At 42.8% G+C, this 10,693-nt stretch overlaps 3 protein-coding genes and 4 non-coding genes across 7 annotated transcripts; 6 read left to right on the forward strand and 1 right to left on the reverse strand.

The window, feature by feature from the left end:
• Nucleotides 1–147: 147 nt before the first annotated feature.
• rpl7a (ribosomal protein L7a) lies at nt 148–3,630 on the forward strand. The gene is made up of 7 exons (XM_070988416.1): nt 148–1,239; nt 1,437–1,586; nt 1,879–2,019; nt 2,443–2,522; nt 2,771–2,901; nt 3,313–3,382; nt 3,494–3,630. The coding sequence occupies exons 5-7, from the start codon at nt 2,804–2,806 to the stop codon at nt 3,596–3,598; spliced, it is 273 nt and encodes a 90-aa protein (XP_070844517.1). The 5' UTR covers nt 148–1,239; nt 1,437–1,586; nt 1,879–2,019; nt 2,443–2,522; nt 2,771–2,803; the 3' UTR covers nt 3,599–3,630.
• LOC139349238 (small nucleolar RNA SNORD24) lies at nt 1,287–1,360 on the forward strand. The gene has a single exon (XR_011603444.1). It is a non-coding gene; the product is annotated as a small nucleolar RNA SNORD24 (small nucleolar RNA).
• LOC139349239 (small nucleolar RNA SNORD24) lies at nt 1,706–1,775 on the forward strand. The gene has a single exon (XR_011603445.1). It is a non-coding gene; the product is annotated as a small nucleolar RNA SNORD24 (small nucleolar RNA).
• Nucleotides 2,291–2,362, forward strand: LOC139349237 (small nucleolar RNA SNORD36). The gene has a single exon (XR_011603443.1). It is a non-coding gene; the product is annotated as a small nucleolar RNA SNORD36 (small nucleolar RNA).
• Nucleotides 2,600–2,676, forward strand: LOC139349230 (small nucleolar RNA SNORD36). Its single transcript, XR_011603437.1, has one exon. It is a non-coding gene; the product is annotated as a small nucleolar RNA SNORD36 (small nucleolar RNA).
• Nucleotides 3,631–3,972: 342 nt separating the features above from the next.
• Nucleotides 3,973–6,637, reverse strand: surf1 (SURF1 cytochrome c oxidase assembly factor). The gene is made up of 9 exons (XM_070989694.1): nt 6,479–6,637; nt 6,326–6,392; nt 5,757–5,884; nt 5,576–5,658; nt 5,145–5,336; nt 4,994–5,066; nt 4,544–4,706; nt 4,303–4,384; nt 3,973–4,209 (listed from the first exon to the last, which is right to left on the reverse strand). Exons 1-9 carry the CDS (start codon nt 6,539–6,541, stop codon nt 4,149–4,151), a joined length of 912 nt encoding a protein of 303 aa, XP_070845795.1. The 5' UTR covers nt 6,542–6,637; the 3' UTR covers nt 3,973–4,148.
• A 32-nt stretch (nt 6,638–6,669) lies between these two features.
• On the forward strand, nt 6,670–10,550 carry surf6 (surfeit 6). The gene is made up of 4 exons (XM_070989695.1): nt 6,670–6,859; nt 8,671–8,844; nt 8,960–9,042; nt 9,659–10,550. The coding sequence occupies exons 1-4, from the start codon at nt 6,775–6,777 to the stop codon at nt 10,346–10,348; spliced, it is 1,032 nt and encodes a 343-aa protein (XP_070845796.1). The 5' UTR covers nt 6,670–6,774; the 3' UTR covers nt 10,349–10,550.
• Nucleotides 10,551–10,693: the final 143 nt, after the last annotated feature.

Raw genomic sequence — 10,693 nt, forward strand, 5'->3', positions numbered from 1 at the left:
GTATCGTAATTTTTAAAACTTTACAGCAAGAGCGGGCCAGTATCTGTGATATCTGACTCCAGATCGGCCCATGAGGGACCACGTAACCACGGTGCAAGCCTCGCGGTATTTACGTTTCCCAGAATGCCTCGGTCTTCCTTTCTGCCTGAACCGACATGGTGGGTACATTGTCGATTCTCCTAAGGAAATATTGTACTTGTTCTATCTGTTTGCATCCCGACTTTTATGCATGTTAAGACATTTTAGACTGTAGCTACAAATTGTATGGAGCTCGTACTTGTCAATAATGTCGATATTGTGCGTCGATGTTGTTGTATTGTTGGATAAAACTTGGTTAAACTGACCATGGTGTTGCCGGTACGGGTACCACTGTGACTCACTGTCAGGAGCTAAAGCTAACGTGGGTGAACACGCTTGATTTAAGGAGCACTGTCGCATTATTATTCTGCGTTTTCCGCATGGATGTGGACTGTCAGTAGTAATATTTAATTTCATATTGTGAGTAAGTGAAGTCCAACGGGAAGCGTTATTTAGCATGATACAATCCGAGTGATTTAACCGGCAGCGTTGGATTGACGGGCCCGGGCATTGCTAACTGTGCATATGGTTATGCTAACGTCAAAAGTAGTAACTCTAGTTTAAACCTAGCATTAGTCAGCGTATATATTGTGAGGTAGTTAACTAATCTGAGAATATCTAGGCTTAATTGTAAAGCTGAAGTGGTAGCAGCTAAGCTAGGTGCATCGTCTTTAACTCAGTTTGGAGGGTATGTTAGCAGTAATAGATTGATCATCATAGGGATTTAGTTAGCTTCATTCTAATGCTTTTGAGTTGAGTCCCAAGTTTTCGTCTTCGTTACATTGACTACTAGTATCCAGACACTGTTACTTAAAGCATGTACTTTAGAAACAGGTTTGGGATCCAGGAATAGGTATTGGACAAGGCTAACCTGCATGGTGAGCGATGGATGCTAAAGCCCAGGCATGCTAGTTAATTGGTAAATAATAATTGTACACAGTTACTTTAAGAAGAAAATTGTAATCCAGAATGTATTGGCCTCGATAGTGGTTGTACTGTAATTTCATGAATGTACCCTAAAACTGTTTTCTTCTTGGCAGCCTAAGGGAAAGAAGGCTAAGGGGAAGAAGGTGGCACCTGCCCCTTCTGTGGCCAAGAAACATGAGGCCAAGAAAGTAATCAACCCCCTGTTCGAGAAGAGGCCAAAGAATTTTGGCATCGGTAAGTAGCCCGAGGTGGCATTTTGGGAGATCCTTTGATTGTAATGGTGCAGATGATGTTAGAGAATATTTGCTATCTTAACAACACTGATGACAATTTTCCCACCAAGATCGCTGATGCACCTTAGATTATAAAACAAAAAGCTTTGCCTCAGTTTGAATTCAGATGTTAAACATTTGTTTCGTCTTTTCTCATAGGCCAGGATATTCAGCCCAAGCGTGATTTGACACGCTTTGTGAAATGGCCTCGTTATATCCGTCTGCAGAGGCAGCGCTCCATCCTCTACAAGCGTCTGAAGGTTCCTCCTGCAATCAACCAGTTCACCCAGGCTCTGGACCGCCAGACTGGTAAGTTTCAACAGTTTTCGGCATCAAATGAGTGCTTTTTGATGACATGGCTGCCTGAAGAACAAAGATGTAGTATTTCAAAGATGGCTAAAGGGTATTTCATAGTACCATTCTGGCTTCGCAAATGATGTAAAAAATATTTGCTATCTGAACAGCCGTGCTGACATTTCCACCAAGATCACTGATGCAGTTGTTTGAAATACTGTTCACTTGTCATGCTGTACAACAACTTAAGCAGGGAGCCACTGCTGGGTGCTTTGAAGTTAATTTGTGATGTACTGTTCCTTCACAGCCACTCAGCTGTTCAAGCTGGCCCACAAGTACAGGCCAGAGACCAAGCAGGAGAAGAAGCAGAGGCTGCTTGCCCGTGCTGAGCAGAAGGCAGCTGGAAAGGGTGATACCCCGACCAAGAGGCCCCCTGTCCTCCGTGCAGGTGAGCAAGAGACACTGTAGAGAGGAACTGCATTGATTATTAAAGTTTACATTGAGAATGTGGATCATACCTCAAATCAGCCTAATTCCAAGAAGATGTTACCAGTTTTCCATAAAAAGCCTCAGTGAGATTGTAGATTTATCCCATTAGAAGCTGTTTTAGTTGGGTTTTGTAGGTAAACATCTTTGTGTTTATCTTCATGTGTTGAAGTTAGTTACATTATGAACCATGTTGGGAATTCATTAGTGTAGTTTTATCTAACTTGGCCTGAATGCAGTGATGTCTTGAATTTCTTCACCTGAAACATGCCTTGATGTTTTTGAGCTTTTTAACGCTGAGCATTGGCCAAAATGAATCATTCTACAGCAGCATGTTTGCTGATCAGTTGAATCTGACTGATTTAATTATTCCTCCTCCCTGCAGGTGTGAACACTGTCACCTCTCTGGTGGAGAGTAAGAAGGCCCAGCTGGTCATCATCGCCCACGATGTGGATCCAATTGAGGTAAGTTTGTCACGCATAGTTTTGGCTGCAGTGGATCTTGCCGCATTGCGCACAGTTCATTGTAGAAAAGTGGTCACTGGCAATGATGTCTGAATTTCTTCACCTGAATCCTTTATGTGGATCAAAATACACGAGCTTTTTAACCCTGAGCAGAGACCACAAAACAAAGAATACATTTTTGTACCACATTTCTTGTCTTTTTGGTCAGAATACTAATATTTTTTGTCGTTTCCTTGTTTTTTTTCTAGCTTGTCATCTTCCTGCCAGCTCTGTGCCGCAAGATGGGCGTCCCATACTGCATTGTCAAGGGCAAGGCTAGACTGGGCAGACTGGTGCACAGAAAGACATGCACTTCAGTTGCCTTCACACAGATAAACCCGTAAGTTTGTGCTTGAACTGAGCTGTTGTGTCAGCATGTGACACATTATAAAATCAGATTACTGGCTAAAACATTTCTTTGGGTCACATCTGGAAACTCATCTATTATCAAATGTTAAATGGGCATTTTCTACTGCAGTGGTTCCAAATGAGGATCTGTTACTGATTTACTTACTGGACTTTGTACAAAGTTTTACTGAATTTTCAGAGACAGAACGCAGTATTGTTACTGTTGTCTATGATGTTACCATGCTTTAAGATGCCTTGTGTGGTCAAACTGGTCATGATACCAAATTTGAGAGGACAGGGGTAAAGTTCTGATCTTTAGAAACAAATATTTGTAGGATACGTTGAATTGGGTCCATTTCTAAATGGTGTGAGCGCTGTATTAACTGGCTTTGTTCTCTCCTAGTGAGGACAAAGGTGCACTCGCAAAGCTCGTTGAAGCCATCAAGACCAACTACAATGACAGATATGAGGAGGTGAGCACTCATTGGAGCTTACTTTAGTATCTCCACATAAGTAGAATTGCATTTTGGTAAGAAAGTACAAATTGTCTCATTTTAACCCTTTTTTTAAAAACTCATTCATAGATCCGTCGTCACTGGGGAGGCGGCATCATGGGCCCCAAGTCCACAGCCCGCATCAACAAGCTGGAGAAGGCAAAGGCCAAGGAACTGGCAACCAAGCTTGGTTAAATTGTTTGGAATAAAAAAAATATATGTCCTAATGGAGTGAGACTGTTTTTATTGTTACAACTAAATATATCGTATTTTGGAACCAAGTTTTAACTGAAAGTTATTCCTTTTCTCTACACTAACGTTAGGAAGATGGTAAAGTTTGACTGTTCAGTCAAATACTGCATTTATTCTTAATTGCAAGTAGTGATAGTAAATATTCTATTGCAGTACTCAGATTTGTAATCCGAGGTTTAAGTAGCGCAATGATCAGTTAATCTTCAAATGTGAGTTAAATTAGAAATAGTCGAGTCAGAAAAGGGCGCACAGTGTCTCATGGCAAGTCTTCAAAGCTGTAAATTAAGAGTCAATTCAGATGAACTTAATTGAGGTAATGAGCTTAATTTATATTTATTCTCAAGTATTGTATGTCAGGAGAATAATGCAGTTATTTACATATTTGAAAGTCTGCAGCAGGTTGGAGCTGATACAGTACAAATCAAGTGCATCGGGTCTGCAGCAGTTCAAAGTTTTACGTGTTGTTCAACATTTTCACTGCATTTAATCACACTCAGATCTTCTTGATGAACTTTGCAAACCACATGTAGGAGGTAGCTGCGCATAAGCCATACCTAAGAAAGAGGACAAAATCAAATCAGTGACATGTCAACATAAAGAACAGGACAGATTTTCAGTATAAAAGCATCCTGGCAGCTGCCACCTACCATGTTATTATGTACTGCATATGTTCATTCCTCAGCGTGACCCTGGTCTGTCCACCGATTGGTCCACCAGGAATGGTGCTCCCTGCAGGATACAAGACACTTAATTTACTTGCATGCAGACTCGACAGTTCTCTTTCCTATATGAGTTATCACAAAGTGTATGAGCCATTTGTTTAATCTGATTTTCACACTGAAGTTCAGTCACAGAGCATCATGGGCCTTGTTGTTTGTGACGTCTTACCAAAGTCAGCATCAATGAAGATGGGCTCAGCTCCAGTGAGGCTGGACATGGCCTCCAGGTCTCGGTAATGCCAGCGGTTTCTCTCCGCGTCATTGTTTGGCATAAAGGGTTTACGAGTCTCTGTCAGCCGAACAACCCCGACCACCTCCACCTCATCTTCCACCTGCACACGAGCATTACTACAGTTAAGATTAAAGGTGTCTGAAGTGGTAAATACAAAACATAAATAAGAGAGAAATGATGTTTGCTTCAATATGGAATGTGTTGTTGGTTAACAGCTGAGACATCACATAGAAAGGCTGCATTAACCACTGTTAGCAAAATACCTCACCTGTCAGCAAAAAAGCTGCATTGTGGGTAATGTAGTAGTGACTGACTGGAATAAAAAAAGACATCTTGCCATAGTAGTGCAAAGCTAAATCAGCAAACCACATCCTCAGAAACACTAACCTGTCCCTTCATCCTGGTCTCGGGTCTTATCTTCTGCCTTGGGACGTATCCTCTGTTCACCAGGATTGTGATGCTGCAGGATGTAAGGACTGCAGTTAGTATTATAACTCCAGGCTCAACCCAGCGCAGCAGCGTCTGTCTGGCGTCTTACCCGAGGTCGGTACACTGGAATGGAGTGACGACATTTGCGCCAGTCTCCCCGCTTGAGGATAGCCTGCCTGCCTCTCGGGCCTCTTTCTCGGGGTCGACCGGTGAGCGGGGCAGGATGTAGAGCTCCTGCGAGTGGTCGTACCGTCCACGCACTCTCACCCTCCGGTACTCTAGGCTGTTCAGCTCATGTGGACTAGGATCCGGGGAGAAACACAGCGAAGGTGAGTCTGGACATTAATCGGTAACATGGGTGAGTGCTGCCCTCAGAGGACTTGCTGTTATTTGTAGTGAGTTCCTCTGAATGGATATTTCTATTTCTAAAATACTTCATAAACCAGGAGAGGATGTAGCTGCACTTAGTCTTTGTGTGGCCTGCTCTTCAATGCCCAATGTGTGTGGGATCAGTAGTAAGTGGATCGAGCTTGCACTTACTCAAGAGGAAGAGGAATGGGCTCTGCAGTAGTGAGTCTTGTCAGCTCATTGATCAGCTGTATTTTCCACTGACGCCGTTTCACCTTCACAGAAACAAAAGTGTCCGAGTCCATCCGACCACAACAAGCCAAAGATACTTCAGCATTGAGAGATGTGAGAGCACAGAGGAGATAAGCTGTACCTGCCATGTGCCCAGGCCAAAGGTGGTGGCAGGGATGAGCAGCAGGAACCATTTGAGGAAGGAGTCTTCTCCTTTCTCTGCCTGGGCTGCTGTGGAGCTGAACCGCTGCCCGAGGGGAATGAACCTGCCTGGAAATTCACAGTACGCAGAGTGTATGGACGTTACCCCATATGTTGACAAAAAAAAAAAAAAAAGTGCCATGTAGGCTTATTCACAAATTTTATCCTGTTGAGTATCACATGACAAAATTTAAACCTGATATTGATGTGAACTGCTCATTTTGTCAGGCTCAGTATGTAACACACATTCATATGACACACTGAGTATGCATGTTTTCATCAATTTACGCTTTTTGCATTTACATTATTTTCACAAATTCATAAATCAACAATTCTCCTGCTTGTTTCTTCGTTTTCTATGCATCACTATCATTAATTACCATTTGCTTTTCATTGTTTTCTACTATATTTTTCGGTGCATTTTGAATTATGAACAGAGTACAAAGTGCAGTTTAATGTCATCAGTATGTTACTTACCACTATGATAATAAATATTTATATATATTTTACCGTCTGTACGTTTGACGAGTGGCAGTCTGGACAGGAGCAGAGTCCTCTTGATGTAAACGACATGTGTCTGCAGCGACAGAGAATCAGCTGAAAAGTGACTTTCACGGGACTCGGGGAATTTATTTTGAGTTACAAACACGAGCAGTAACGTACCTGTTTTTTCAGGGCCGTCAGCACCCTGGTGGAATAAGCCAGCGCTGATTTCAGAGAAGCCATGATGAATCAAAACATTCAGGAAAAAGAGGTGAAAACATGGATGTAAAAAGCGACTGCATAACAGCTACATAACTGACCAGAAGGGGGACCGCTTCTGGTGTTACTCCTTCCGGGTTAATGACGCTCCGCCCGCTTTACCCACGTGTGTTCAGAAATGTGTTGATATTTTTTACCAGAGAAGTCCTGTCTTGGTGTGTCTGTTTTAGCTGGATTTAAAAGCTTCATTTGTCGACATGGACCTCGCCTCAAAGGACTCGTACATCCAGCAATTTGCAAGTAAAGTGTTTTCTCACCAGGAGCCGAAGAAGAGACCGCTTGGTAATGTTAGCTAACTGTGTTAGTTTAAACCCTGTTGTGAACGTGTAGTCTTTTCTGTGCTGTCAAACATTACTCGTATAGTTTATTTGTGGTAGCGCTTGTAGAAAAGCATCTAAAACTCAATGTAATCAAACCTATGGCTATTACTGCTGTTGACGAAAGGTGGCGCTACACTGTTTTAAAAGCAAGGTTTCCTGATGTAGGAAGTGTATTCAAATAGGCCAGAGTAATCGATCATTTTATGTAGGCTGGGCTGGCTGGTGTGCGGTTTATTTGGACGATTTAGTGGTCTATAGTGATTCTTGGTTTTCTCACATGCAGCCGGTTAAGGCGTTGTTTGACAGGCTGGCCGAGGCAAAGCTCACACTGAATCTTGCTAAGTGTGAGTTGGCTCGGGGTACTGTGACTTACCTGGGTCGGGTGGTCGGCCAGGGGCAGGTGGCTCCTGTGCGGGCCAAGGTCTTGGCAATTGAGCAGTTCCCACAGCCCGTTACTAAGAAGGAACTCATGAGATTTCTGGGGATGGTGGGGTAGGAATATTTCATCAGTGGTGGCGCCGCTTACAGACTTGCTGAAGGCCAGGGCTCAGTTTGTTTGGACAGCAGAGTTCCAGGAGGCTTTCAGTAACATCAAGACTTTCTCACCCCGTTTTGACCGTCCTTTTGTTTTGCAGGTGGATGCGAGCCAGGTAGGAGCAGGGGCAGTGTTGATGCAGGCAGATGAGCAAGGAGTTGACAGACCAGTTAGTTTCTTCTCCAAGAAGTTTAACCAGCACCAGGTGAATTACTCAGTGGTTGAAAAGGAGGCTCCTGCCTTGGTCTGGGCCCTGCAGTACTTTGCAGTTTATGTGGAGTCAGGTGTGGCACCGGTTGTGGTCTATACAGACCACAATCCACTAACCTTTTTACACAATTTGAGGTGCCCTAATCAGAGACTGATAAGGTGGTCGCTGTTCCTGCAGTCTCACAATCTGGACGTCAGACACATTAAAGGCGGTGATAATGTGGTGGCAGATGCTCTGTCTCGGGCTCCAGTGATGGAGTAGGTAGTGCATGCTCATCTTCTGTTCTCCCTCTGTTATTGTTTGTGTTCTCTCCTGGAGACTCTCCTGGAGCTCAGTTGCTGGCTCTCTCCCTTGCCTGCAACAGCTCCTGGCTTTTGTTTGACCTTTTTGTTTCTTTATTCCACCTTACAACACACACATATACTCCCACATGCATGCACTCACTTACACCACTGATCTTACAGACCACACACAACATGATTAGATTAGGTTGCTTTTTATGGTATCTTTCTTTAAATAAATACTTTGTTTAATTGGCTTTTTATGTGCATCTCCCTTTTTTGTCGTGGCCGTGTGGCCTGGTTCGTGACAATATATAAAAAACTCTATTTTTATATTTGTATATAACTTGGGTTATTTATGAAACACAACACCAAATATTTTCCACTTGTGAAATGTGATTTTTGTTAAATTTATTTATTTGTTTTTTTTTATATATATATATATATTTTCTCTTTGTCTTTTCTGACATGTTACAGATAGAATTATTAAGTGATTGATCCAGCACTTCCTAGGCTGGGGTCAAGACCCCCACTAGGAGTTGCAAAATTAATATTAGATAGTTTCCTTGTTTGATAAAAAGAAAAAAAATTCTCCCTCACCTTTTCTTCCAAGTTGATGGCATTACCTGAGCATGTTTAACTTCCTAAACTGGTAACTGCACTGAAAATTGCAGCATAGTGACAGTCCAGTTGACACTGTTGTGAATCTAATTATTAATGTATGTGGTGTGGTTGTCTGTGTGTAGTTCATTTCAAGGGAAAAAGTGACACCGGGCCTCCAAAGAAGAAGAAAAAGTGTAAGAAGAAGCATTTTAAAGAAAAGGGTGCTGGTGAGAAGACAGCTTCTCCTAAACCCCATCAAAAGCCTTCACCCTCGACTGCAGCAAAACTGAATGGATCCACAGCACAGCAGCCTAAAGGTGCAGTAAGTTTACAGGATTACATTGACACACATGCTTTACAACAATGGACTCTTCGTGTCATTAAAAATCCCTAATGTTTCCTACAGTGACATTTTCTTATTTTTTCTTACAGGAGGAAATGTGGAGTCCAGCTTCTCCACAGTAGACGTACTACGCAAGAGACTGCATGAAAAGATCGAAGAGTCCAGAGGGCAGGTATGCAGCAATTAAAGATGGTACATGCAACTGAATGAAACCACCCGGATGTATATTTATATTCTGTATTATTTGCAGTCTATACAGAGAAGGTGGATTGCACCCACTGACTCCTCAACTGTCATTTTAATTGTTAACTTTAAACCAGCAAAACAAGTTCAGTGTTGACTTTTCTGAGAATGTCTATTACTGCTACACATCGTTGTAATACAGAGTTCTTGCGCTCTGTTTTTGAAGTCGACTAGATGTTAGTGCAGAGACAGGGAGACAGTAAAGGAGTGTATGTGTGATGTATAATGATGTATTTATGGTGTTCAATCAACAAGTGTGGTACAAGCCAGAGATAGACAGGTATGGCGTCCTGACAGCTGCGCTACTTAAAGTAACATTTAAAAGTACACATTTAATACTCCAAGTACCCCAGACATGAATCCGGAGGAAGCGAGTTGAGTGCTAACTGGCAAGAGTTCATTAGAAACTGTATGCATGTTCCTGATGTTGTTCAGTTCAACATGTGGAGAACTGATTTGGGGAATTGTAAAACACATACTGCTCAGTGGTTTAACATTTGGTTGAGTGTCTGTTGGACTAACATCTTACGCTCATCTTTTGTCAGGGAGCCCCAAAGGATGCAGCATCAGAGGCAGTCCAGGCAAAGCGAGCAAAACGAAAGCTGGAGCGGGAGCGCAAGAAGAGGAAGAGGAAAGAGTTCCAGATGAAGCAACTGGCTGAAAAAAGTGGCCAAGAACAGCAGCCGGAGATAAAACAGGAAGTAAAGCATACCCCGGCCGTAAGTAAAAGAAACAAAACTGCCATCATCTTCAACAAGGTGGAGACCGTGGAAGAGAGATATGTAGACAGAATACAGGAAAGGAAGAACAAGAAGCAGAGTATCAAGGGCAAGATGGCGCCTCTGACGGGGAAGAACTACAAGCAGCTGCTCAGTCAAGTGGAGGCCCGCAAAGCAAAGCTGAATGAACTGAGGGAGAAAGACGAGGGGAAGGCCCGCGAGATGGAGCAGAAGATCAAGTGGACCAACATGCTTTATAAGGCAGAGGGCATCAAAATCAAAGACGATGAGGACATGCTGCGCACCTCTCTGAAGAGGAAGGAGAAGAAGAGCGCCCAGAGGAAGAAGCAATGGAACAAGCGGAGCGAGAACATCGTAGAGAAGATGCAGCAACGTCAGGACAAGAGACGAAAGAACATCCAGAAACGCAAGCAAGTCAGAACAGAGAAGAAGAAGGACAGGGCACGGAAGAAAGGCAGGGTGCTGCCCGAGGACTTGAAAAAAGCTGCAGTTTAGAGGAAAGAGCTTGTCTTATGACATGACAACACAGGCAATGTCTGAATAAGTAAATAGTCTCTTTTTATGGAAGTATGATTTTTTTCATATGATATGAAAGCAGTACCGCTGCTGCACATCTTGTACCTTTTGTTCCTGCAAAGGAGTAATACGTGTATGTGGTGTGGTTAATAAAATGTGATCCTTCTTTATGATGAACAGGAAAAGCAACTTCTTTTGAAGAATTTACTTATTTTACCAAATATCAAAGCTGTTTGACATTTTGGGGGGATGTGCCAGCAAACTCATACTCCTACTCTAACCTATTGTTCAAAGAAGCCGCTCATTAGCTTAATTAGCTTAGCT

This window comes from Chaetodon trifascialis, chromosome 20 (assembly GCF_039877785.1).
Source record: "Chaetodon trifascialis isolate fChaTrf1 chromosome 20, fChaTrf1.hap1, whole genome shotgun sequence".
Taxonomy (NCBI): Eukaryota; Metazoa; Chordata; class Actinopteri; order Chaetodontiformes; family Chaetodontidae; genus Chaetodon; species Chaetodon trifascialis.

Bases quoted from the DNA above. Each gene is read 5' to 3' on its own strand.
- rpl7a (XM_070988416.1), top strand. From the start codon at position 2,804: ATGGGCGTCCCATACTGCATTGTCAAGGGCAAGGCTAGACTGGGCAGA. The intron at 2,902-3,312 runs GTAAGTTTGTGC...GTTCTCTCCTAG, and splicing joins GCCTTCACACAGATAAACCC to TGAGGACAAAGGTGCACTCG. The intron at 3,383-3,493 runs GTGAGCACTCAT...ACTCATTCATAG, and splicing joins ACAATGACAGATATGAGGAG to ATCCGTCGTCACTGGGGAGG.
- surf1 (XM_070989694.1), bottom strand. From the start codon at position 6,541: ATGGCTTCTCTGAAATCAGCGCTGGCTTATTCCACCAGGGTGCTGACG. The intron at 4,385-4,543 runs GTAAGACGTCAC...TGTATCCTGCAG, and splicing joins CTTCATTGATGCTGACTTTG to GGAGCACCATTCCTGGTGGA. The intron at 4,210-4,302 runs GTAGGTGGCAGC...CCTCTTTCTTAG, and splicing joins ATGCAGTACATAATAACATG to GTATGGCTTATGCGCAGCTA.
- surf6 (XM_070989695.1), top strand. From the start codon at position 6,775: ATGGACCTCGCCTCAAAGGACTCGTACATCCAGCAATTTGCAAGTAAA. The intron at 6,860-8,670 runs GTAATGTTAGCT...GTCTGTGTGTAG, and splicing joins GCCGAAGAAGAGACCGCTTG to TTCATTTCAAGGGAAAAAGT. The intron at 8,845-8,959 runs GTGCAGTAAGTT...TTTTTCTTACAG, and splicing joins CACAGCACAGCAGCCTAAAG to GAGGAAATGTGGAGTCCAGC.